Genomic DNA, 27,765 nt, shown 5'->3' with positions numbered 1-27,765 from the left:
TGACCCTTTCTATCCTTTTGCTGTTTTCTTCCTAACACATATTACTAGTTGAATTTCCACTCCACATATACCATCTTCCCAAACTAGAGTGTAAGCTCCATGAAAGTCTCTTATTTCCTCCTCTATGTCTAGTGCCTAGGACAGTGCATGGCACATAGCAGGCACTCAGTAAATAGTCGCTGAATTGATGAATGGCTGAACTTTCAAGGGCAATCAGAACAATTTCCTTTTCCTTCAGAAAGACAGATTTATTTATATAAGTGCTAATAACCTCTCTTTTTACCACTGTGGTCAAAAAGGGAAGTAAGGTGCCAGGGGAGGGAAATCACTATTCTATTCTATGACTGGATTTTAATTTAGAAGCTGTAATTTCTATTTAATTTTATGGCATTAATTTTGGATATACCTGTACTTATTACATGTGTGTGTGCCTTCTAGGGAAGATCTTATCGTGACCAACAGCTGCTGCTTCTCAAGAAGCACTTAGAAAATAATTACAGGAGCAGAGATCGAAAATGGATTGTTTTGTTTCCAGAAGGGGGCTTCCTCAGGAAGCGGCGAGAAACAAGTCAGGCATTTGCCAAGAAAAATAACTTGCCATTTCTTACAAATGTTACTCTGCCAAGGTCTGGGGCAACAAAAATTATTTTGAATGCACTTGTAGCACAACAGAAAAATGGAAGTCCAGCAGGAGGAGATGCTAAAGAATTAGGTATGATGGTTTTTAGCATTTTTTACCTTGTTGGAGTTAAAGGATTTTCTGGAGTTACAGAAGATGATCATTGTTCTTTTTTGTATTTATAATTTGTGTTAAAAATAATACTTAGGGAGAAGATGAAACTGTAATTTTTAAAAAATGTTTCCATTTACAAAAATAGTCTGTGCTTTTAGTAATGTACTCAAATAATACAGAAATGCATAAAGTCAAAGATGTCTTTCTCCTGTCTTACTTATATGGAGCCATTCCCACGGCTGCAGTAAACATTCTTACAAATGTCTTTACATATTGGTGGAACTATTTCTGTAGTACAGATTCCTAGAAGTAGAATTGCTAGACTAAAAGATATAACTATAGAAATGACATGTTTGAAAAACTAATCTTTTCATTTATCAAATAATATTTTCATTTACCAAATTGAGAAAGCTTTTTGGTCTTCTTTTTGTTTGTTTGTTTGTTTGTTTTTGTTTTTTTCCTGGATTTTCTTGGGAGACAGTCTTGCTCTGTTGTCCAGGCTGGAGTGCAGTGGTATGATCATAGCTCACCATAGTCTTGAATTCCTGGGCTCAAGCGATCTTCCCACCTCAACCTCCTGAGTAGCTGGGGTTGTAGGCACATGCCACCATGCCTGGCTAATTCTTTAGTTGTTTTGTAGAGATGGGGGTCTCACTATGTTGACCAGACTAGTGTCAGACCCCTAACCTGAAGTGATACTCCTGCGTTGGCCTCCCAGAGTGCTGGGAGTATAGGAGTATAGGTGTAAGCCACTGTGTCCAACCTTGTTTGTTTTTAATACAGAGAACTAATTTAATGCAATTTGATAGTATTAAGAGCATTAAGTGTTAATAAATGACTCAGTTATTCCACTGCAAATATTTATCAAAAGGAAATAATCTGAAATGCAGGCAAAGAAGTTTATTACAGATTATTTATAATAGCCAAAACATTGGAATTAGCTAGAAGTGAGAATGGATTAGTAATTATCAAATATCCATACAACGAAATACAACACAGCTGTTACAAATGATGTTTATAGAGTGTTTGTATTGGCTTGGAAAAATATTTATGCTCTTCTGTTAATAGGGTGGGCAAACATGCAACTCTTCTGAAAACAATTTGAATTCAAGTCTGTAAACAACAAGGCAGTAGGAAATACGTGAAAGGAAAGACACCAAAATGTTAGCAGTGATTGCTTTTCTGAGTTGTAACATTATGGATTATTTTTCTCTATTAATGCTTTTCTGAATTTTCCGTTTTTAAAAATAATGTGTGTGTATTACCTTCTCACCATCAAAAAGCAAATCATACTCAAAGATGCAACTATCTTTCAGATAGCCTGGTAAATTATAAAGTTTTGCAGAAGATATTTGTGCCCATAGCGTGGAGACTGTTTTGAACAAGTTACCTAAGATACTGCTGTGAAAGTCTGGTTATAAGTTAGAAAGCTGAAAGGCATTCACTAGGCCTGTTTCCTTTGCAGTATTTTGCTATTTCTTTTCATATTCTTTAAATAAAATAAAATAATAATTGAAATGATTGGCCCTCAGAAACAGTATGTTTTTAAATGGCAATTAGGACCAGACATAGAAATAATGTCTGTGATTTAACTCAGATTTAACTGCGTTTTCCTTTTATTTGTTTTTCCCAAGCAACTGCTTGGCAGTCAGCTCTCTTAATCATCTATTAAAAAGATAAATTGGAAGAGTCTTTTAATAGAAAAGGAACGTTCAGAATAGTTTCACTGCTGGAGAGACACTGTGGCAATGGCAGCCAAGCCAAAGCTTGAAGGCAAATGTCTTCCAAACAGGATTAGTTGCACTAATAAAGACTGCTGTTTTAAAATAGTTCCACCCAGGCAATATCCTGTGGTGGTCTAGATCTCAAATGTAGGGGCAACTGTTATACTGATTGCATAATAGTGAAGAAAAATTGTTGTTTTCTTTTAGAGAGGACTAGTTTACGTTTGTAACTAAAGCAGAGTAGTTTATTTTTTAATCCTACCTTAAAGTTTTTCATTCTACCTGTTTAGAAGAAAAACCGTAAGTATACCTGAAAACTAGTTTTACCTGTATTTTATTATTATTTTCCATGTTTTGATATTTTACATTTTATTTTCTTTTGTGTTTATGTTAATTAGCATTTTATTTCATGTATACACAAACCATGCCTTTGTGTTTGTTTTAATATGTGATCCATACACATATACCAAAATTAAGTTCTGTCTGATTAAAAAGATTAGTATTTTTGTTACCACGTGATTTAACAGATATTAAACTGAATTTTGGTGTTTTTTCTCATCATTTAATTATAAAAATTTTCAAACATACATAAGAGTTTAAAGAATTTTGCAGTGGATATCTGTGAGCTGACTAGATTATCTCTTCATCATTCTATCCATCCATTAATCCATCTTGGTTGTTTCATTTTTTAATGTGTCTAAAAATAAGCTTCATTAGTATGCTTTACTCCTAAACATTTCAGCATGCATATCATTGGTAGCTTGTTAAAGTGTGTTTCTTTACATAAACTCAGTTCATTTAGCAATATGTTATTTTTAAATTATTTTTTTTACTTGTTTTACAAGTATATTTTTCTCCTTCACAATGTTGTTCTAAAATCTTTACAGAATTTAAGGCCAGTTTTAAATTATTTGACATACGAAAGTAATATATCATTGATTCCTAATGCACATTTGGACTTATGCTTGAAAATGAGTTTTCTTTTTTTAGGAATTTCTTACATACTTCAAATAAAGAATGGACCATTATACTCTTAAAGTCTGGCCATCAGTATCCTCTGTGATGATTCTGCTCTCAGTTCTCGCTCACCTTTGTACCCCATGCTGGGATAAAAACAATGTGCAAAGGATCAAACTTAGCAGAACTTACCATCCCCTCTCCACAACAGTAGTCACCAGTTGTACGTTCCAAAAGGCAGGAAGCTTTATTGCTTTATGTGTACATATAACTCTTGCTAAAACTGAGGGAGATATTTTGCTTTTTATTTATTTATTTTTTCTATTTTTTATGTATTTTATTTTTTTGAGACGGAGTTTCACTCTTGTTGCTCAGGCTGGAGTGCAATGGTGCAATCTCAGCTCACTACAACCTCCACCTCTTGGGTTCAAGCGATTCTCCTGCCTCAGCCTCCCGAGTAGCTGGGATTACAGGGGTGCACCACCACACCTGGCTAATTTTGTATTTTTAGTAGAGACAGGGTTTCGAACTTCCTATCTTAGGTGATCTGCCTGTCTTAGCCTCCCGAAGTGCTGGGATTACAGGCATGAGCAACTGCGCCCGGCCTTTTTTTTTTTTTTTTTTTTGAGACGGAGTTTTGCTCTTGTGCCCAGGCCAGAGTGCAGTGGCAGTGATCTTGGCTCACTGCAACCTCCACCTCCTGGGTTCAAGCGATTACCCTGCCTCAGCCTCCCAAGCAGCTGGGATTACAGTCACGCACCACCATACCCAGCTAATTTTTTGTATTTTTAGTAGAGATAGGGTTTCACCATGACCTCAGGTGATCTGCCCACCTCTGCCTTCCAAAGTACTGGGATTATAGGCGTGAGCCACTACGCCCAGCCTCAAGAGCAGTAACAAAGTGTGTCCATAAAGAATGCTTAATTTTGTTGCCATGTTCCAATATTTATTAATGCCTATCCTCAGTATCACAAATCTTGGTGTTTATATTATATTATATTATATTATGTTATGTTATATTTAGTGAATGATTTTGTTTTGTTTTGAAGTCTGTTTTTTCTGTGATGTGAGTTTAGCTTCTGACCTTTTCATAGGTCAGTTTTTTATAGGAGTGTTAAATATAAATTAGATCTTCATAGTGCATAATTGTATCAGATACTTGAATGGTGCATGTCCAGTAGATAATAGTGTTCTTTGTTTTGAGGTTCATCCATTTTATAACACAATAAGTAATGCTTAATTTCTTCTAAAGAACATTATAGAACAGTAGCACCAAAGTTCATCCTCAGAATTTTTCTTAAAGCAGAAGGTATATTGATATACCTTACACTGGTCAAGTAATCTATGTTATTTGCTATAGATAATATAAAAGTTGATTTATATTAAGTCTTTTTTTCTTTGTTCTCAGACAGCAAATCAAAAGGCCTCCAGTGGATAATAGATACGACGATAGCTTATCCCAAAGCTGAACCTATAGATATTCAAACGTGGATCCTTGGATACAGGAAACCAACAGTCACACATGTACATTATAGGTAAGAATTCTATATTAGTACTCAGTATATATCCAACAATACTACCTCAGGACAGTATGAATGTCTTAATATTTAGTTTTTAATCATACAGTAGAAATAGTTGGCTCAAGTTCATTCTTATGCTGCATTTTTAATATTAAAATATCATTTGAAGTAGGTATTTCACTCAGTTATAGAGATCTCTAAAAGTGATATTCTAGAGGCACTATGTTTATTCGGTTGCCTGACACTTGAGTAAAAGTTAACTTAAAGGGCAAACATCAAGGATAAATATATACTCACTTGGCTTAAGAAGGTATATATTAGTAGAGATATTACAGAAAAGGAGTCCTCATCCAGAACCCCAGAATGTTCTTGGATCTTGAGCAAGAAAGAATTCAGGGCGAGTCTGTAAAGTGAAAGCAAGTATGTTACAAAAGTAAAGGAATAAAAGAATGGCCACTCCATAGGCAGAACAGCCCCAGGGGCTGCTGATTGCCCATTTTTATGGTTGTTTCTTGATGATATGCTAAATAAGGGGTGGATTCTTCATGCCTCTCCTTTTTAGACTATATAGGGTAACTTCCTGATGTTGCCATGGCATTTGTAAACTGTGATGGCACTGGTGGGAGCATAGCAGTGAGGATGACCAAAGGTCACTCTCGTGGCCATCTTGCTTTTGGCGGTTTTTAGCTGGTTTCTTTACTGCAACCTGTTTTATTAGCAAGGTCTTTATGACCTGTATTTTGTGCTGACCTCGTGTCTCCTCCTGTGACTTCGAATGCCTTAACTATCTGGGAATGCCGCCGAGTAGGTCTCAGCCTCATTTTACCCAGCCTGTATTCAAGATAGAATTGCTCTGCTTCACACACCTGTGACGGAAATTGAATTTCTTTTTAAATCATTAATCCACATAAGATTTTCTGAATGATTAAATTGGTAATGTAGCTATGACTTACACTTTTAAATTTTTAACATTTTAATATGTCATTTGCATAAACAATAGCAAAAACATTTATTGAATATGTATGCTAGCTTCTTGTTTTTTTAATGTAGTTTTTTTAAGGAGTTTATATAAATATGATAGGTATTTGTATGAAGCATAGGCTGATAAGGCCTGTTGGGTTTTGATCACTTTTATAGGCCTTTTAGCCTTACCGTGTTTCCATGTGAAAGACCTCAACCCCTGGCAACTACGTTACAAAGGTGAGGAATTGGTCCCAAGGAACATCACAGTTGCCACAAAAGCCCTCAATTCTAGAGGAAAACAACTCAAATTACGTACCATTGATAGTACATAGGTAGCATATTTTTATATGTGTAAACCATCAGAGTTTTATTAGTACAAATGTAAGTACAGAGTTGGAAGAATTTGAATGAAAATTAAATTCTGAAATTTAAAATTACATAATTAATAGTTGGGCTTTTTGATGTGTGAGGGATGACTATAAAATTACAGTTGATTCTGGTGTGTGGCTTACACTGAGTAAGGTAAGAGTGTAATTCTTTGTGTCTCTTTTCTCAGTCAACTCCACAGGTTTCCCTTTTACTTAAGTTATTGAGCACTTACTCTGTATAAGGCAATGTGCTAGGCCCTGGAAGAATTGCTCTAGGAACAGTTTTATTTCCACATATGTGAAACATAGCAAACCTTCAGTAAGTTTTTACATTGTAATCTATGAATGAAGGACAATGTTAATGCCCAAGCTAGGAATACATGGCTGTTGGATATATGACTATATGTGCATTCGATATATGTGCATTGGATGTATGTAGATCTTCCTAGCAAATCATACCCCAAAAAGAACTGAGATGAGGAAGAAAACATTGTGTGGTATGGGCATTCTAGTATAGGTGACCCTGCTTTTCTTTTTGAATCAATAAATAGAGGAAATTTTAGTTTATAATCAGGAAAAAAATGAATCAAATCATAAAGGATCATAGAAAGGGAAGAAATGGCCTACTTTTAGCAAGATTACTTTAACAGGCTCTTACATTCACTTGAAACAGAGGTTCTTAGTGCTGGGGCTCATGGATAGACCTCAGAGAATTTTTTAACTGAATAAATGAAATTTTGAGAATGTTTATACCTTTCTACAGAGAAAGTTCATAGCTTTCACTCTGTTCTCAAAATTATTTATGACCTCAAGAAATTAAGGACCCCTGACTTAAAGATGAAAACCTCATAATAGATAGAAGATGAGGAATGGTCAGTTTGATACAGAAAAATACTTCTAATAAAGAAAATTTAATATGTTAAACTAGTAGAGATTAAATCATGTTATAGAATCATACTCCAAGATATTAAAGTACAAATTATGCCTGATTATGAATATGCACATATACAAACCCTAGGAGTCTTGGGACAGGTGAGGAGATACACTTTTCTTCCCAGGAATTTAATCAAGATTATTGTCTAACCAATGTTAGACAGGAGAGTAAGGACCTGTGTTCAGAAATGGAGAGCAAATGAAAAGAGCAGAAAAGAACAGAGGTGTCCTGGTGTCAGGATAGTACTGTGCTTTTGCAGGAAGCCTGTGAGAGGGGATATGGGCCATGTCTTTAGCAGCTCCCAGGAATAGTCTCTATCAACTATAGAGTGACTTCTCATGTATTGTTCTTGGCCATCAGGACACCATGGTGCATAGGGAAAGAAACAGTGGTTTTAATTCAGACTTTTTGTTCATTTGGTTATATTTTTAAAATTTTAAACAAGGACAAGATGTTTCAATAAAAGTTTTAAAATGCAGCATTAGAAATCACATTATATATATAAATGTTAATAATATAAATAATTGGGATTAGATCCCTTTCTCTTGTAATGTGGGGAGGTTGGCAAGAAAAACTGGGTAGTATCAGCCGGGCATGGTGGCTCACGCGTGTAATCCTAGCACTTTGGGAGGCCGAGGTGGGCAGATCACCTGAGGTCGGGAGTTTGAGACCAGCCTGACCAACATGGAGAAACCCCGTCTCTACTAAAAAAATACAAAGTTAGCCAGGCGTGGTGGCACATGCCTGTAATCCCAGCTAGTAGGGAGGGTGAGAATTGCTTGAACCTGGGAGGCGGAGGTTGCGGTGAGCCGAGATCACGCCATTGCACTCCAGCCTGGGCAACAAGAGCGAAACTCTGTCTCGAAAAAAAAAAGAAAAACTGGATAGTATCAACTGCTTAAAGTGGGGAGTGGGTGCCCAAAGCATAGGAAAAGGTGGTCTGGAAACTATAAAGTTCACTAAAAAATAGTAGTTTTGTTCATTTTTGGCTTGCTTATCTTCACCTATAGGGAGATTTGAAAAACTATTCATGAAAGTTTTTTTTTTTTTTTTTTTCCTGCAGTTGAGCATAATTTCTCCCTTTCTGCAGTTAAGCATAATTTCTCCAGAACTCTAGAACTATTAAACCATATGGGACCAGCCAATTTTGTTTCACATGATGTAGAAAGGATTTGTTTTCATCTTAGCAGACTTAAAAAGATAAATAAATAAAGCAGCCCTCATTCTTGAGAATTTAATTGAAGTGATCACTTAGTGATTATGGTATATAACTGGACAAGTCAGTACTGTTGCTGGTTTGTTTTTTTTGAGACACAGCTTCACTCTGTCGCCCAGGCTACAGTGCAGTGGGCACTGCAACCTCCACCTCCCGGGTTCAAGTGATTCTTCTGCCTCAGCCCCCTGAGTAGCTGGGATTACAGGCACATGCCACCATGCCTGGCTCATTTTTGTATTATTAGTAGAGGTGGGGTTTCACCATGTTGGCCAGGCTGGTCTCGAACTCCTGACCTCAGGTGATCTGACAGCCTCGGCCTTCCAAAGTGCTTTAGCCACACACCTGGCCTGTTGCTAGTTTTTTAGTGTAATCTTGGGAAATGTGACATATGACAGTCAGAAAGTAATCCATCCTGCTCAACTTTTATTAGATTCCACTTAAGATATTTCATGTATTTTAATTTCTCCGTTTTAAAAGAAATAATGTGATTGGTAAAATGTTATCTATAGAGTTGACAAGCATGAGAAGCCTAGAGAGTTCTGTAATTTAAAAAAACAAAAAAGAGAGCTAACGTAGATGAGTCCTAGAACACTAGTACCACTTAAAAGGCAGCTATTATGGATCAAATCAAAACAAATTCATAGGTAGTAGTAATTAAATGAAACACAATTTTTTTTTTTTTTTTTTTTGAGATGGAGTTTCGCTTTTGTTGCCCAGGCTGGAGTGCAATGGTGTGATCTTGACTCACTGTAACCTCCGCCTCCTGGGTTCAAGTGATTCTCCTGCTTTAGCCTGCCGAGTAGCTGGGATTACAGTAGGCATGCGCCACCATGCCCAGCTAGTTTTATATTTTTAGTAGATATGGGGTTTCTCCATGTTGGTCAGGCTGGTCTCGAACTCCCGACCTCAGGTGATCCACCCACCTTGGCCTCCCAAAGTTCTGGGATTATAGGCATGAGCCACCGCGCCCAGCCATGAAACAGAATTCTAAGAGAAACTCCCAGTTGAAAGTACAGGTTAAGAGAAAGGTTAACAATTCATAAGTGTTAAATCTATAATAAGTGTATATATATTTGAGATACTTCTATTATATTTTAGGTAGATTTCATATAGGGCAATAACTCTGCTTCCTATGTAGTACGTCTTGGTATCTGCTGAGAGCCACAAAAGATGGCTCTGGGTGGCTGGGGTATTATATTGTTATACGATAGCATTCCTTACCATCAGAATTCACTTGGGAAACAATATAGTTAGCATAACTTATTTAACATTAATCAGTGGTTTGTCTATTTATTTATTTTGAGACAGAGTCTCGTTGTGTCATTCAGGCTGGAGTGCAGTGACGCAATATCAGCTCACTGCAACCTCTGCCTCCCGGGTTCAAGCAATTCTCCTGCCTCAGCCTCACAAGTAGCTGGGTTTACAGGCACCTGTCACCATGCCTGGCTAGATTTTATTTTTCCATAATACATTTATTTTCACTTCTTACAAATTATAGTCCAAGCTGCCAAATAAATTCCACTACCTGTTCTGTACCTCATTGGAACATAACATGACAAGCAAGTATATGGAGATCTCTGAGCAAAAGTGGCATTTTCCCACAGAGTAACTCCCTTCATACTGTGTTAATAAGTTCTTTTTAAAAAAAAAAAAAAAAAAAATCTTTCTTTAAATAGAAAAATAATATCTAGAGTGCCAGAATGTACAGCAGAATGTTTTTCTTGATTTGAAATTTCTGTACTGACGCTTAGGAAAAAAGCATAAGAATGTAATAACTTATTTTAAATATTCTGAAACTGTTTATTTCTTCCAATAGCAGTTTTCTCCATTAATTTACTACTCAGGCTTATGTTGGTTTTTAGGATTTCTAGAAGACATGACATGTTATATATGAAACACCATAAAATACACATTATTTTTATATAAAATACTACTGAAGTACTTAAAATACCACATAGATGAGAAAGTAAACATTTGTGGCAGAGTTGTATACTAGAGCCTGTCTTACAAATAGGTAGTATTGCTATGTTTCAAAAGTTGAACTTTTAGGGCATGCATTGAGAGCATATTCCTCAGAAAATTTGTGGCAAATGGTGATTAAGTGCCCAGGCAACTTTGCTAATGCTGGGACTCTGGTGGCCAGAAGTTGCCCTGACTTTGGCAGATGCATTGCTGTGAGATGCAAATGATGTACAGGTAAAAGGGTCTTTTAGGCTGTGCACGGTGGCTCATGCCTGTAATCCCAGCACTTTGGGAGGCCAAGATGGGCAGATCACTTGAGGCCAGGAGTTCGAGATTAGCCTGGCCAACATGGTGAAACCCCATCTCTACCAAAAATACAAAAATTAGGTAGGTGTGGTGGCATGTGCCTGTTACTACTTGGGAGTGAGACAGGAGAATCACTTGAACCTGGGAGATGGAGGTTGTGGTGAGCCGAGATTGTACCACTGTACTCCAGCCTGAGCAACAGAGCACGACTCTGTCTCAAAAGAAAAAAAAAAAAGACTTTTAAAAAACACAAAGCACCTTTTAAATATAAAGCGCCATTATTAAAATATATAAAGAATGACAGATTATTGATAAGTTCGGTATTTATAAATCAGCATTCTCCATATATATTGGATCACAGTCATTTATTACTTTAAGAGAAAAGATGCTTTTTAAAAAATACATTTATTACCAATATTATTTATTGTTTAGGTAAATATTTTTTATTAGCTTGCATACAACTACATTATTGAACTTTTTCAAAAGTAATGCTTATTTTAAAAGAACTAAGACTTATCTAAGGGAAACATCTGAGAGTAAAGAACTTTTTCCTCCTCCTGACCTCTTTTTATTTCTGTCAAACTGGAAGACAGCTTATTCCTGCTAAGCAAGTAGTGGGCACAGTGCACTGCTGTTCAGTGGTTAATAGGAAAATTAAACATGATTAGATTTTAATTACAGGGAGAGTATTTATAGGGGTAAAGACAAAAGTAATGTCTGTCCTTAATATAAATGTCTATTTCCCTTCAGTTAGGACAGTGAGTTAGAGAAAATGATCCTTGTGCAGAAGTAGCTTATTTTTTCGTGTTTAAAATCTTGAGAAAAGATATAACCATAAGTGTAGTGGCATAGATAGATTACTAAAAGCAGAGGTGGTGTTTTCATGTGTAACTTGATTAGGACTTTGGTTACTTGGGAGAAGGCATTCAAGTATGAACTTTGGGAAATAACTTATTTTAATTTGGGGAGGGGGAATTAATTTAGAAAAGAAATATTAATATTTTTTAAAGATACATATGCTGTCTAGCAAGAGTAAACAAACTAACATTTTGACATATTTGCTTTAGGGTATTTGTAATTGATAAAAGAAATGATACACCATTTTAGGCCAATCAGATTTGGAAAAATCAAAGATGGTGACTTGGTCACCAATATGGGAAAAGGTGATCTCTTATATACTGCTAATGAGATTACAATCTACTGTGATCACTTTGAGGACTAGCTGACTATACTTATAAATTGAAAATGCACATACTCTGTGATCTAGCAATTTCCATGGCTGGGCACATACATAGCCTACATTAGTTTGCAGAGTATTATTAAAATTACATCTGCACAGTGAGAATTATTGTCAAAGAGATGAGGGAAAAGTTATTTGTGAGAAAAATTACCAACACTTAAAAACAGAGAATAATATTTTGTAATTTTATGCCTAACCCTGTATGTATTTTTGATTAATATACCATTTTGGTCTTTCCTTCTGCTTTTACCCTTACTCCCTAAGACAACAAAACAAAAAAGTCATGAGTTTTTATATGTTTTAGGGGCTGTAATTTCAGAAATAGTTATTCCTTCAAAATCTTTTTATTACAGAAAATTTCAGACTTGTAAATGAAATCTCATGTGCACATCACACCCCCTCAACAATTACCAACTTATGATCAATGTTACCTCCTATATGTTATTTTCAGACCCCAGTGGATTATTTTGAAGCAAGCCTCAGACATCATATAATGTCATTTGTAAATATTTCATTATGTATTCTCTAAAATGTAAAAACATGAAAGACCTGAATATATAGAAAGAGAATACGTGTGTTCATAGAGGTGAAAACTCAATATTATAAAGATGACAGTTCTTCCAGATTAACCTATAAATTTAATGTAATTCCAAACAGAATTCAGGATGGTTTTTCAAGAAACTGGACAAAAATTTGGTTATAAAATTCATTTGGGAGAGTAAAGATAAATGAATAGCTAAGATAGTTTTGAGGATGAACAAAACAAAGGAGTTCTTCCTACTAGATGTCAAGTTTAGTTACACTAATGTAATTAAAACAGTGTAGTTATAGGAGAAAGTCCAGATCAATGGAGAGATTAGAAAGTTCAGGTCAAGATTTATTTGTGAACTCACACATGTGATTGAGTAGCCCTTTCCTATCAATGGAGAAAGGACAAACTATCCAATAAATGGTTTTGGGACTGTTGATTCACAATATGGGAGGAAAAGCTAGAATTTCACTCCATACCATATACCAAAATTAATTCCGGGTGGATTTTATCTCAACAACAATGATGGGAGCCTAAAGTATTTGGGTGGGTGCAATGAACCGTGCCTGTATTCCTAGCTACTCAGAAGGATCGCTTGAGCCCAGGGGTTTGAGGCTAGCCTGGGCAATAAAGTATTTGAAGAAAATATAGGAGACTCTTAATGTCTTCAAGTAGGGTAGCCCTTCCTTACAAGACACAGAAATCAGAAGTCATAAATCATTAAGGAAAATATAAATATGAGTACATCAAAACTAAAAACTAGGCTGGGCACAGTAGCTCACGCCTATAATCCCAGCACTTTGGGACGCCTGAGGCAGGCAGATCCCTTGAGATCAGGAGTTCGAGACCAGCCTGGCCAATGTGGTGACCCCATCTGTACTAAAAACACAATAAATTAGCTGATAGGTGAGCGCCTGTAATCTCAGCTACTCGGGAGGCTGAGGCATGAGAATTGCTTGAACCCAGGAGGCGGAGGTTGCAGTGAGCTGAAATAGCGCCACTGTACTCCAGCCTGAGTGACAGAGTGAGACTCTGTCTCAAAATAATAATAATAATAATAATAATAAATAAGTAAATAAAAATAAAATGTCCAATTAAAAAAACCCTAAAAACTAGAGTGTTCAAGAGACACAATAAAGTGTTTGAAATGCACATAAGAAAAGTGAGTATTGAGTATATAGTGATGTGTCACTTAATGACAGGGATAGTTTCTGAGAAATGTGAAATTAGGTGATTGCATCATTGTACGAACATCATAGAGTATACTTAGACAAACCTAGATGGTATAACCTCCTACACACCTAGGCTGTGTGGCATAGCCTATTGCTCCTAAGCTGCAGACCTGTACAACATATTACTGTAGTGAAGACTGTAGGCAACTGGAATACAATGGTAAGTATTTGTGTATCTAAACATATCTAAACATAGAACAGGTACGGTAAAAATACAGCATAAAAGTTTTTTTGTTTTGTTTTGTTTTTTTTGTTTGAGACAGTGTCTCTCTCTCTGTTGCCCAGGCTGGAGTGCAGTGGTGCGATCTTAGCTTACTGCAACCTCCACCTCCCGGGCTCAAGCAGTTCTCCCACCTCAGCCTCCTGGGTAGCTGGGATTATAGGCATGCGTCACCATGCCCAGGTAATTTTTGTATTTTTAGTAGAGATGGGGCTTCACCATTTTGTCCAGGCTGATCTTGAACTCCTGGGATCAAGTGATCTACCCACCCTGGCCTCCCAAAGTGCTAGGGTTACAGGTGTGAGCCACGGTCCCCGGCCAGTATAAAGGATTCTTAAAATGATACGTCTACCATATATGGAGCTAGTAGGACTGGGAGTTGCTCTGAGGGAGTCAGTGAGTGATGAGTGAATGTGAAGGCCTAAGATATTACCCTATACTACTGTAGACTTTATAAACACTGTATAGGCTACACTAAATTTATTTTAAAATAAAGTAATTGTGCTATGGCATTACAATGACTATGACATCACTAGGCAACAGGAATTTTTCAGCTCCATTATAATCTACGGGAACCATTGTCATATATGCAGTCTGTCGCTGACTGAAATGTCATGTGGCACATGACTGTACATGTAAACAGCTCAACAGTTTTTACAAATCAATAATATTTAAAACCCAGAAGAAAATGTACAAAAGACACAAAGACTTTTCGTTATTTATAGAAATAAAAATATATGAAAAGATCAGGGAAATGCAAAACAGGGCAAAATACTATTTTTTTTCTTATCAATATCAAATATTGGTGAGCTTTTAGGGAAGCTAACACACACAAATCGATGCAGCCAATCTGAAGAGCAGTTTAGCAATATTTTAAATTATCTACGACATAACAATTCTACTTGGGGCTATATATCCTAGAGAAAGACAGGATATTACTGCAAGATATTTTGTAAGAGTAAGAAATTAGAAATAATCTAAATGTCCATTAGTAGAGGGATGACTAAATAAAATATTGTGTATTTTTTTTTGTTATTTTTTTGCTCAGAGCAGAGAGCATTAAAAATATCATGTATTCTTCAAAGGAATATACTAAACAGATTTTTATTTCTGAGTGCTTGACTCCTTCACTAGTATGTCTAAGGCATTTGAACCGGAGCAACTCCATCTTGAGTAGGGGCTGGGTAAAATAAGGCTGAGACCTACTGGGCTGCATTCCCAGATGGTTAAGGCCTTCTGAGTCATAGGATAAGAGGTTGTGGCACAAGATACAGGTCATAAAGACCTTCCTGATAAAACAGGTTGCAGTAAAGAAGCTGGCTAAAACCCACCAAAATCAAGATGGGAACAGGAGTGACCTCTTGTTTTCCTCACTGCTACACTTCTGCCAGCGCCATGACAGTTTACAAATGCTATGGAAACGTCAGGAAGTTACCTTATATGGTCTAAAAGGGGAGGCATGAATAATCCACCCCTTGTTTACCATATAATCAAGAAATAACCATAAAAATGGGCAACCAGCAGCCGTTAAGGCTGCTCTGTCTATGGAGTAGCCATTCTTTTATTCCTCTACTTTCTTAATAGACTTGCTTTCGCTTTAGTCTACGGAATCACCCTGAATTCTTGCACAAGATCCAAAAATCCTCTCTTGGGGGCTGGATCAGGACCTCTTTCCCATAACACTCTCTCAAACTGAACTGTGGATTTCCCTAAAAATATATACTCCTTCATAGCCTTTACTATCTCATTATTGATAACAGCCTCCATCCTTCCTGTCACTCAGATGAGAAGCCTTGGGGTCGTCCATGGCTCTTCTTTTTCTCTCATATTCTGCATCCACTCAGTTAGGAAATCTTTTTGCTTCTAAATTTAAATACATATCCCCTGATCACTTCTTTTCACCCTGGTCCTAGCCACTATCACCTCTATCCTGCTCCTAGATTACTACATAACCTCCTAATGTGTCATCCTATTTTTACCTTTGTCCCCTGGCGAATTCCAACATAATATCCAGAGTGCTCCTTTTAAAAGTCAAATTGTGTCAATGCTAGGCTCAGAATTCCATCATGGCTTCCCATCTAAAAACCCCAAAGTCTTACAGTGGTATCTAAGGCCTTATTTGACCTCTTCCTTCTACTCTTTAGTCATTCCCCTGTGTCTATACTGGCTTTCTTGCTGTTACTGAACATCCCAAATGTATTCCTACTTCATGTTCCTACTGACTGTTTCCTCCTCCACAAAGAGTCTTCCCTTGGAAATCTGTATGATGATCGCCCTCACTGCCTTCAGGCCTGCTCAAATGTCCTCTTTCCACCCTACGTCAAATTGCAGTTGTTCCCCTCAGTCTAATATGCGTAAGTGGATTTGGGATGATTTTCTAATGATATTTCTTGTATCTGAGAGTTATAAAAATGGTATTCAAAGCCCATTCCATAGAGATAATGTCACACCATTGATACCAGAATTAAGCTCTGAAAACCACACAATAGAGATGTATGTTTTGTCATATATTAACATCTCTGAAATCGGGAGACATCTTAAAATCAATGTAATAATGCATTGGTTATAATTTAATTGGACATTTGGCAGGCAGCACTTCAAACAAAAGTCTAAACGATAAATGCTGTTCCTTTCCCCGCCCCACAAAAAAAGGGCAGGCAGCATAGTGACTGCCATGTGGTTAGAGTTCAGCTGTTAACAGCGGGTGCCTCTGGGGAGGGACTCGTACTTTTCACTGTACTATTTGAGTGTTTTTTACAATATGCATGTATTCTTCAATTAAAAATAACTAATTGAAAAAAGAAATTGCCCACAGAATTTAGGGTTTTGGATTAATAACTATTTGAATAATTGCAACAAAAGCATTTTCATCTGGTAGGTATAAAAATTTAATAAGTTCACATTTAAAATACATACCATTTAATAAGATACTAAATAGATTTTTCCCTTTTAAATCAAGGATATTGAAATACTCAAATTACATAGTCTAGATTTTCATATTCTAGTGTTGTATCCATAATTTAAAACTGAGCTTTAAGAGATTTTAATTTACATAATTATTTTTTGACATAAAAGGACAAAGTAAAATAAAATTAATATAGTAGGCCGGGCGCAGTGGCTCATGCCTGTAATCCCAGCACTTTGGGAGGCCGAGGTGGGCGGATCACCTGAGGTCAGGAGTTCGAGACCAACCTGATCAACATGGAGAAATCCCGTCTGTACTAAAAATGCAAAATTAGCCAGGCACAGTAGCGCATGCCTGTAATCCCAGCTACTCGGGAGGCTGAGGCAGGAGAATCGCTTGAACCCGGGAGATGGAGGTTGTGGTGAGCCAAGATTGCACCATTGCACTCCAGCCTGGGCAACAAGAGCGAAACTCCGTCTCAAAATAAATAAATAAAATAAAATAAAATAAAATTAATATAGTAAAAATCAGTTATTCAACATATTGGGGACCAAGTTTTAGGTCAGCTTTTTGTAATAACTGTGAGTAACTCAAATAACATATTACCCTTGGATACAATAATGATGTATGTTCAGGTGTTTGCCACCCTCAGCCCCAGCCCCAAAATTACTCATCTAATGATAATATTGCCCTTAAAGATTTTTGAGCTAATAGTTGCATTTTTTTCCCCTAGTAGAAGGAAACAGTGTCCTGTCTTTAGTTTTTCTTAGGCTAGGACTTTTCTCTATCATTGCTTATAATTATTGATAATGTCATCTCTACTTCAGCTATCTAATAATTTTCTTCTTGTCTGCTTTTCTTATCATTGCTTGTTTTTTATTGCTTTGCCTCCATATCCTGTTTTCCCTAGAAAAGTCTGTATGTTTTTTGCCATCAGCTACTGTTCAGAGCTACCAATTGGAAAATGGAAAATTACATATTAAATTTAAACAAGTTTTTAGTTCTGCTTTGCTGTTGTTATTAATGTTCACTGCCTAAAGGTTTTTATTTTCTACACCAGCAGGTTTTCCCCCTTTCCTTTAAAAGCAATTAATAAAACTTTTCAGGCTGGGTATGGTGGCTCATGCCTGTAATCCCAGCACTTTGGGAGGCCGAGGTAGATGGATCACTTGAGGTCAGGAGTTCGAGATCAGCCTGGCCAACATGGTGAAATCCCATCTCTACTGAAAAAAAAGAAAAAAAAAAATTAGCTGGGCATGGTGACATGTGCCTCTAATCTCAGCTACTTGGGAGGCTGAGGCAGGAGAATCGCTTGAACCCAGGAGGCAGAGGTTGCAGTGAGCCAAGATCACACCACTGCATTCCAACCTGGGTAACAGAGTGAGACTATGTCTCAAAAGAAAAAAACAGAAAAGCTTTTCAGTTTCATGCTATTCAGGATGGAGACATGAAATAAGTGGTCTCAATTGAGGTTTGGTTATATTGTGAATCAAATTCTGTGTTTCTGTAATGATGTTGAAGAATCAGGTGAATCATCATTACAAATAAGGTAAAATTTCCATTCTCTAATTAGAAGATATGCCTAATTTCAGATATTTAGAAAAAGTATACATGAAATAAGTTTTTTATGTTACCATAGTAAGTCAGGGTTCTCCAGAAAAACAAAATCAATAGGACAAATAGATGATCCCTGACTTACGGTAGTTAACTTCATGATTTTTTTGACTTTATGATGGTGTGAAAGTAATAGACATTCAGTAGATACCACAGTTTGAATCTTGAATTTTGATCTTTTCCCAGGCTAGTGATATGCGGTACAATACTTTCTTGAGGTACTGGGCAGTGGCAGTGAGCTGCAGCTCCCAGTCAACCACACGATAATGAGGGTAAACAGCCAATACTCCACAGTGTACTGTGTTGCCAGTACTTTTTGGATATTGTGTTTTGTGTTTTCACATCCCATCATCTCTACAAAATGCCCATCTGTGTGCAGTATTAAACACTTTGTTATAGAATAGGCTTTGTGTTAGATGATTGCCCAACTGTAGTCTAATGTAAGTGTTCCCAGCACATTTAAGGTATGCTAGGCTAAGCTATGATGTTCAGTAGTTAGGCATATTAAATGCATTTTTGACTTACAATGGATTTATCACAATGTAACCCCATTGTAAGTCAAGGATCATCTGTATAAAGATACATAGAAAGAGATTTATTATGAGAAATTGGCTCATGTGATTATGGCTGCTGAGAAGTCCCACAGTCTGCTGTCTGTAAGCTGGAGGCCTCGGAAAGCCAGTGGTGTCATTCCGGTCCAGGCCTGAAGGACTGAGAACCAAGGGAGCCAATGTTGTCAGTTCTAGTCTAAGTCTGAAAGCCCAAGAACTAGGGAGCTGCTGGTGTAAGTCCTGGTCCAAGTCGAAAGGCCTTGAGAATTGGGGTACTAACTCTGTAAGTCGCAGTCTCAGTCTGAAAGCCCAGGAGCCAGGAGCACTGATGTTGAAGGGGAGGAGAAGATGGATGGCCCAGCTCAAGCAGAGAGAGTAAATTTGCCCTTCCTCCACCTTTTTGTTCTCTTTGGGCCCTCAGTGGATTAAATGATGTCCTCCCACATGGGGTGTAGGGAGCATCCACTTTACTCAGTTCATCAATTCAGATGCTAATCTCTTCCAGAAACACCCACACAGACACACCTAGAAATAATGTTTTACCAGCTATCTGGGCATCCCTTAGCCCAGTCTAGACTTAGGCCAGATATCAAAAATTAACCCATACACATAGAACTAAAATAATAACAGATAAAGCTAATTTACTGGGATATTATCAATAGATGAATGTGGACATAATATGATTTTGAAAATGTAGTAATTTGGTAAGTAACTGGAAGTAAGCATTGGAAATAAAGAATTCTCTCCCCACCTCCTTGACTCTTTGGGGGTTCACCATGTCTTTTTCACTTTTAGGTCTCCTTAAGGTCTAGCAAAGTGCCATTGTTATTCCAAAAATACCTCTTATTTTCTAATATAGTTTTGTGGAAATATTATGCCCCCAAATACAAAAATTCCTAGGGTTTTAATTTTAATTGAACAATGGTTAAACATAATTCTCACTGATAATTGCTGTTTATCTTTTACTTAGTTATTGAATCTGAGAAATGGAAAGACTACCTAGGTCTTTTTGTCTAACCTTTTCATTTAACTTATTCTCAAAATTTGAGTGAAAAAATGACAGAAAAAATAGCTATGGATAGAGAGAATGATAAAGTAAAGCAAATGTGAGAAATATTAACATTTGGGGAATCTGGGTGAAGCATATGAGAATTTTTATACTATTTTTACAACTTTTCTTTGAGTCTGAAATTATTTCAAAATAAAAAGTTTAAAAACATCATTAGACACATGAAAAGTGTAATAGTGAGTCTCCTAAGCAGAGAAACCTATGTCAGATTTTGCTTACTGGAGAGTTCACTTCTGCTCAATCAGCAACCATTTGTTAAGCATCTTACTGTGTGTCTCAAAGGATATACAATGAATAAAGATATAATAAATTCCAGTTCTAAAAATGCCATCTCATGGTTTATATCTCCAAATGGCATTTTGAGGGCTCTTGATTGTTGCAAGGAACAAGGCTCAAGAGGAGGGCTCAGTTATCCTTGACTGAGAAGGGGAAGCATTGGCCTAGGTGCTAAGTATTTGCCATCTTCCTATCTCAAAAGTATCTGCTGGTATGTCCCTAGGTTTGCTACCTGTATAGTCTTTGGAAATATCTGCTTTGGTTTATTTCCTGTATTAAAGTAGGTAAAAGTTTATATCTGAGTTTCTGAAATTTATTTTCAGATAACTGAGTGGTTTCTTTTTTAAACTGTTCTAATAGTTCCAGGGGGAAGCTATAAATATTACATTATAGTATGTTATTAGGCCTAGCAGCTTAGTTCAGGATAATGGCTCAAAGTAAAACTTCTGGGAATTGAATGCTGGGAGATACTCTGATATGTTAAATTTGACAGTTTCTGTTTTTGTCCATAAATCTATTTTTTGTAACAAGTAGTTTCTGGATTTCTGTGTTGTTCTTGCCACACTAACCCTGGTAGTGTCCGTGAACATTGATGATTATCTACAGATGACACCACATAAAGTTTTGTGCTTACAGATTACTGTAATTTAATTCTGTTCAGCAAACCTGAGTTCCTACTAAGGATTAGGCACTGACTTATACACTGGGTGCAAAGCTGAGAATAGTGCAGTCTGTTAGACAAAACAGGCACATAGGAAAATAAATAGAATACAAACTAATAGGTATAATCATAGACATAGTTACAAAAGACAGAGTTGGCACTGAGAAGGAATTTTTTTTTTTTTTCTTTGAGATGGAGTCTCTCTCTAGTCGCCTAGGCTGCAGTGCAGTGGCACGATCTCAGCTTGCTGCAACCTCTGCCTCCTGGGTTCAAGTGATTCTCCTGCCTCAGCCTCCCACGTAGCTGGGATTACAGGCACGTGCCATCATACCCAGCTAGTTTTTGTATTTTTAGTAGAGACGGAGTTTCACCATTTTGGCCAGGCTGGTCTCGAACTCCTGACCTCAGGTGATCCGCCTGCCTTGGCCTCCCAAAGTGCTGAGATTACAGGCATGAGCCCCAGCACCCGGCCCAAGAAGGAATTTTTAATTACCTAGGAGAGGAGAAGGAGGAAGCTGAAGGAGAAGAGGACAATGGTTTAAGATAGTCAAATCCTTACCTGCCATAATAGGAAACCAACAAATAAATTTTAAATAGGATAATCTGGAAATAGTGCTATTAAAACATTTATAATATATATGGAAGTAAGTAGCAAAAGAAAGAGAGGGGTTGTATCTGAGAAACAGGTGTCTGAGGAAGGAAAGTATAGGGCCATTATTTTTTGTTGTCTACCCTGTGGTATGCTTTGACTTTTGGAAATTATATGCATATGTTACTTAACAAAGTAAAAAAATCCTATATCTAAGTTTATTTTCTATTGCTTTAATAAAATATCTGAGACTGTGTAATTTATAAAGAATGTAAGTTTCTTTCTCACAGTTCTGGAGGCTGGGAAGTCCAAGATCAGGTGGCTGCATCTGGTTGGCTTCTGGTGAGAGCCTTTTGCTGCTTCATAACATGGCAGAAAGCATCACAGGGTGAGAGAGGAGCACTGAGAGCCAAAGTGGCTTTTAGAACAGACTCATTCTTGTGATAACTAACCTCCTCCTTTGATAACTCATTAATCCATTAATCCATGAATGGATTAATCTATTCATGAAAGCAGAACAATCATGACCAAATCACCTTTTAAAGGCCTCACCTCTTAATACTGACATTGGAGATTAAGTTTGAACATGAGTTTCAGAGACAAAACACATTCAAACCATAGCATTCTTCTTACTCTTTTAGGCCAAATTCAAGTGATACCTCTTTTATATGTCCTATGCCATAAGTAAATACACACATTCCCTTATTTAAACTCACACAGTAGTTCTCTAAAATCCTCGCACAGTGTTTATAATATTCTGGTTGTTACTTTTCCCTCTGCTAGATGATTAGCTATTTGAAAGCAGAAACTGTTTATTTCAGAATCTTCTTCAGTGCTTAGTTCCTTACACAATCTTGACATAATTGAATTGAAGGTTTAGCCATGTTGTTTGTCAGCTCACATTTTGGAGTCTTGGCATAAAAATTCAAATGCTTCAACTCCAGTATAGGGGGTGCCAGCTGCTAAGCATTACTTTACATTTTTTTGAAAGTGTAATTTCATCTAGTACTTCTAAATCTGACTGGATTTTGGTAGTATAGTCTCTAAGAGCACATTCTGAATTACTGATAATAAGAATGTTCATTTCTTGAAAATTAGGAGCTAGTTTTTCATTTGGGCAGCTATTGGTATTGTAAAGGTTTATTTCTGGTGTATACGTGTTTACTTATTTAAATCCCACAAGCACTCCTCTTATTTGATTTCAAGAGGACTGGTATTCCATGTATTTAATCCTTTACCATATTAGGGGATTAGTCGCTTTAATATTTTAATCCCATGGTGACCAATCAGAGTAATAGAAGTAGATTGCTCTTGAGGGAGCATTTGGTCTGCCCTCCTGGCTGTCTCCTAAGAGAAGAGAATATCCCAGCTATTCTGGGCAGATGGTGGAGTAGGTTCTCTTTCAACACATATCCCCACCCCCATGTTCAACCCTATTGAAGCAATAGATACTTCACCAGCAATAGATACTTCATGCAACAATAGATTGTTGCACCAGCATTGCAACAAAGCAATAGATACTTTCGTGAATTCAACTGGTAAACCCAGACTTCCTCTGTTTAATTCAGCCTTATTTTTAATGTTCTTCTGTTTAATTCAGCTTTATTTTTAATGTCAATTTTCTCCTTATAAAGATATTTTCGATACTATTTTGAGATCTCTTTTAGCCCTATGGCCCTTGCTAAGTTATCCTTAAGTTGATTAGACCTGATTTTATATTAACAGAAGCTAAATTAATCTTATAAAGTAATTACATACTGCAAGTATTAGCTGATATGATTCAACAAGTTATTATCTGTCTTACAAAGAGTACCTATTCTGTGCTAACCAATGGGACTATGGCCTTCTTAGACCAGAGGAAACTTTATGAAGGCTTTATTTCTATTAGGCTTTAGAAGATGGTGGATAGAATTTAGGTAGGTAGAGATGGGAAGGGTAGGTGGGTGGGCATGTTGTGCGGTAGTAACTATGAACAAACACACAGAACTATGGAAGTATAGCACACGTGTAGGAAACAATAAGTAGTCTGTAATATGCATGCATAAATTGAAGCTCTGGGAAATATGGTTGGAAAGTTGAGTTCAGATTTTGGTATACCTTAAAAGCCAAGCTAACTATTTGTATCTCTAAGTAACTCAAAGTCCAATTCAAACAGACTTTCACAATAAGGGAATTTATTAGCTCACATAACTGGACTTCGAAAATAGGACAGGATGATGTACTTAATCTGGTGACTCAAACTCTGTTTCTCCCAGGTCTGCTTTCCTCTCTGTATTGGTTTCATCCTCAGCCAGTAGCTGTGAGGAAATGTAAGACCTCACACTTCCATGAAGATAAAGACAAGAGAAAAAATAGATTTTATTTTTCTTGTAATCCCTCTTAAACTTTTCCCTGAAGCCCCTACAGAACTTTCATTATCATCTCCTTGGCCCTAATTGGTTATGAGCCCATTGCTACACCCCAATACTTGTCATGAAGAGAATGATATATGATGACAGGTCTGACATGGGTTATTAATGAGAAGGGTGCCAAGACTACAAGAATTGGCTGATAACAGATTGGCAGACATTTGCTTTTGATAAATTTATTTTGTTTTTTAAAGAAGAGCTAGAGAATCCTTTCCCTTGAGAGGATTCCTGCAAGTGGTGGCGTGCATAGCCTTTTATATTAAGCAATGAGTGTCAACAAGGCAGAAACAGAATAGTTTTAGGAGGCAAAAAGTAATGCAAGTATTTGGCTGCTACTCAGGATGGTAGAGGTGAATAGTTAAAAGTGCTACATAGGCTGCACAAATGTGTTAAGACCATATTAAATTATCTAAAAGTAAAAACTCAGTAATTTGTAATACCTTTCACTTAAGAAAAATCTGATTTTTAAATTTTAAGATATGCCTCTAATATCAAAGTGAAGTTAATTGACCTTCCTAAACATCCAAACATTTAAGGACATTTAAATTGGAGGAAAGAGAAAGAAACAATTAGATTTCCTGAATAGTTAACATCTCCTGTGTTGCTCTGAGCACCCTTGCTTTTAGAACCGTAATGTATTAACTAAGAATTGTGAAGCTTTATTCTGCTCGGAGTCTGCCCCATGCATACATAGTTCAGAGGTCATCAATTTTAAGAGGCGAGAAAATAGAGTGTGCTTTTAAGTATGCACCCGTTTACTTTTCTGGACCTTTACTTTTTAGTACTGCTTTGTACCAAAATGGTTATAAATGTAGGCACCAAAAAACAATGGTAGTACTTAATTATAGATACTTTATGATTCAGAATGTTTTTATTAATGAAGATTAATGTTGAAATGAAAACACAAGATATCTGTATTCTTTTTTGAGGGGGGCAGGGTGACGGAGTTTCGCTCTTGTTGCCCAGGGTGGAGTACAGTGACGCAATCTCAGCTCACCGCGACCTCCTCCTCCCGGGTTCAAGTGATTCTCTTGCCTCAGCCTCCTGAGTAGCTGGGATTACAGGCATGTGCCACCACGCCTGGCTAATTTTTTGTTTTGTTGTTGTTGTTTTTTTTTTTTTTTCTGAGACGGAGTCTCGCTCTGTCACCCAGGCTAGAGTGCAGTGGTGCAATCTGGGCTCACAGCAAGCTATGCCTCCTGGGTTCACGCCATTCTTCTGCCTCAGCCTCCCTAGTAGCTGGGACTACAGGCGCCCGCCACCACGCCCGGCTAATTTTTTTGTATTTTTAGTAGAGACGGGATTTCACCGTGTTAGCCAGAATGATCTCGATCTCCTGACCTCGTGATCCACCCGCCTCGGCCTCCCAAAGTGCTGGGATTACAGGCGTGAGCCACCGTGCCCGGCCATTTTTTGTATTTTTAGTAAAGATGGGGTTTCTCTGTGTTAGCCAGGATGGTCTCGATCTCCCTACCTCAGGTGATCTGGCCACCTCGGCCTCCCAAAGTGCTGGGATTACAGGCGTGAGCCACCACGCCCGGCCCGATATCTCTATCTTAAAGAGACTTCATGGATGAATTTCCATGACTATGTCTTCAGTCAGGCATAGCCCAGTTAGTTAAGAAACACTATTAGCCATCCTCTATACCTAAACGAGAGCCTTCTGACTTGGTAATACTCCAATTTAAAAGTCTTTCCGTAAGAATCAGTCTCACAAATTTCTAATGAAAATATAAATTGATACAATCTTTATTAAGGTAATACAGCAGTATCTTTTAAAATTACTACTGCATTTGACTTTGACATAGCAATTTCACTTCTGGAAATTTATCCTTTAAACTTACATATGAATGAACATTTGTATAATGCTATTTGTTGCCACATTGTTTCCAGTAACAAAAGATGAGAAACTGTTTATCAGTAGAGAATAAAAGGAATTTAATATTTACTATATTAAGAGATTACAATGAAAATTCAAAAATATTGTTAGCAGAATGATAATGAAAATATCTATCAAAAGTTGTGAGATGTAACTTAATCTATGCATAGGAAGGATTTATAGCTTTAGAATGCTAATATTATTATAGAAAGTAAGAAAACTAAAAACCAGTAATCTAAATATTTATCTCAAGAAAAAAAGCAAATTAAATCCAATTACAGTAGAAAGCAGGGAAAATGAAGGAGAATGTTGAAATAGCAACCATATGGTAGAAATAGCAATATCAGAAAATTATGTTTCTTTGAAAACACTATTAACTACATTACCAATATCAAGAATGAAAAGGGGTATATCACTACAAATCTTACAGTTACTAAAAAGAGGAGCTGGGTATGGTACATGTGCACCTGTATTCCCAGCCGCTCAGGAGACTGTGGCAGGAGAATCCTTTGAAACCAGCCTGGGCAACAGAGGAAGACCCCGTCTCTAAAAAAAATAAAACAAAATAGTAAAAGGACATTAAACACAACTCTTCCAGAGCATAGAAGAAGAAAGGATACTTCCTAAGCTTGTTTTATTGGGATAGCATAACATTGATACCAAAACTTGAACTAAAGAGATTATAAGAGAGGAAAATTTACAGGCAGACCTCTTACATGGTTATAGATGCAAGATAAAACCCAGCAATATATATTAAAATATGTAATGTTATATAGTGACAGCATACATCCTAGGATTGAAAGTTTAGTTTAAAATTCGAATCAATCAAAGTAGTTCATCATATTAACAGAATATAGGGAAATATGACATAAGCATTTCAATAGATAAAAAAATTTTTAATAAAATGCAACTCTCATTCATGATAAGAAAACACTTTTAGCAAATTGGAAATAGAAGGGAATTTCTTCTATTAAGGTTAATCTGATTAATGATATCCCTAATAAATTTTACAGCAAGTAATATACTTAATTGTGTTGAATATTTATCCCTGAGAGATTAAGAATGAAAGAGAAGGATGCTTATTATCACTACTTCTATTGAACATTGTACTAAAGGTTCTTTTTGTTGTTGTTGTTGTTGTTGTTTTTCTTGAGACAGAGTCTCACTCTGTCGCCCAGGCTGGAGTGCAGTGGCACAATCTCGGCTCACTGCAGGCTCCACCTCCTGGGTTCACGCCATTCTCCTGCCTCAGCCTCCCGAGTAGCTGAGGGACTACAGACACCCGCCACCATGCCCGGCTAATTTTTTTGTATTTGTGGTAGAGACAGGGTTTCACCGTGTTAGCCAGGATGGTCTCGATCTCCTGACCTCATGATTCGCCCGCGTCAGCCTCCCAAAATGCTGGGATTGCAGGCATGAGGCACCACACCCGGCCCTGTACTAGAGGTTCTTACCAGAGCAATATGACAAGAAAAACAAAAGTGTTAACATAGGAAAGGTAAAAACAAAATTGTCATTATTTGCATTAATTTGTCTTTTAACTGCAAATTAAAATTGTAAGATTCCTTGGTAGGTACAGACATTCAGTCATTCACTGACTCAAATTGAGCCTAACCCTTATATGTAAATGACTATTTCATAGAACCAGATACCTGGAAACTTCTTAGAAAAGAAGTTAGGAAAAGGCACTTTATGAAACTATTTTTTAATCATCTTTTCAAATCCACTTCAAATGGAGATGGTGGCTTGAGACAGGAGTTTGGCTTTTTGCAGCCAAAGAGCCAAGATACAGCAGGGTGAGGAGATGTGAGCCTAGCATTATATGGTGAACACAGAACATTTTTCCATGGAAACATGTTTGCCTGGTGGCTGAATGCTGTAGAATTTCATATACACTGTAAGCGAAGTA

At 37.0% G+C, this 27,765-nt stretch overlaps 1 protein-coding gene across 19 annotated transcripts in view; it reads left to right on the top strand.

Moving 5' to 3' along the window:
* LPGAT1 (lysophosphatidylglycerol acyltransferase 1) overlaps positions 1 to 27,765 on the top strand; it is a 95,857-nt gene that overhangs the window by 53,106 nt on the left and 14,986 nt on the right. For 16 of the 19 annotated variants that reach the window (XM_074035877.1, XM_074035861.1, XM_074035868.1 and 13 more), the window contains 2 exons: positions 439 to 712; positions 4,823 to 4,949. In XM_074035877.1, coding sequence (XP_073891978.1) covers positions 439 to 712; positions 4,823 to 4,949 — 401 coding nt within the window. Of the gene's footprint in view, positions 1 to 438; positions 713 to 4,822; positions 4,950 to 6,071; positions 6,154 to 27,765 lie in introns of those variants that run through there. The other 3 variants (XM_074035885.1, XM_074035888.1, XM_074035882.1) reach the window with 1 other exon arrangement.

The sequence above is a fragment of the Macaca fascicularis genome, chromosome 1 (assembly GCF_037993035.2).
Source record: "Macaca fascicularis isolate 582-1 chromosome 1, T2T-MFA8v1.1".
In the NCBI taxonomy this organism is placed as follows: domain Eukaryota; kingdom Metazoa; phylum Chordata; class Mammalia; order Primates; family Cercopithecidae; genus Macaca; species Macaca fascicularis.
Note: the sequence above shows the minus strand (reverse complement) of the source record. Positions and strands in the feature narration are given on the sequence as shown.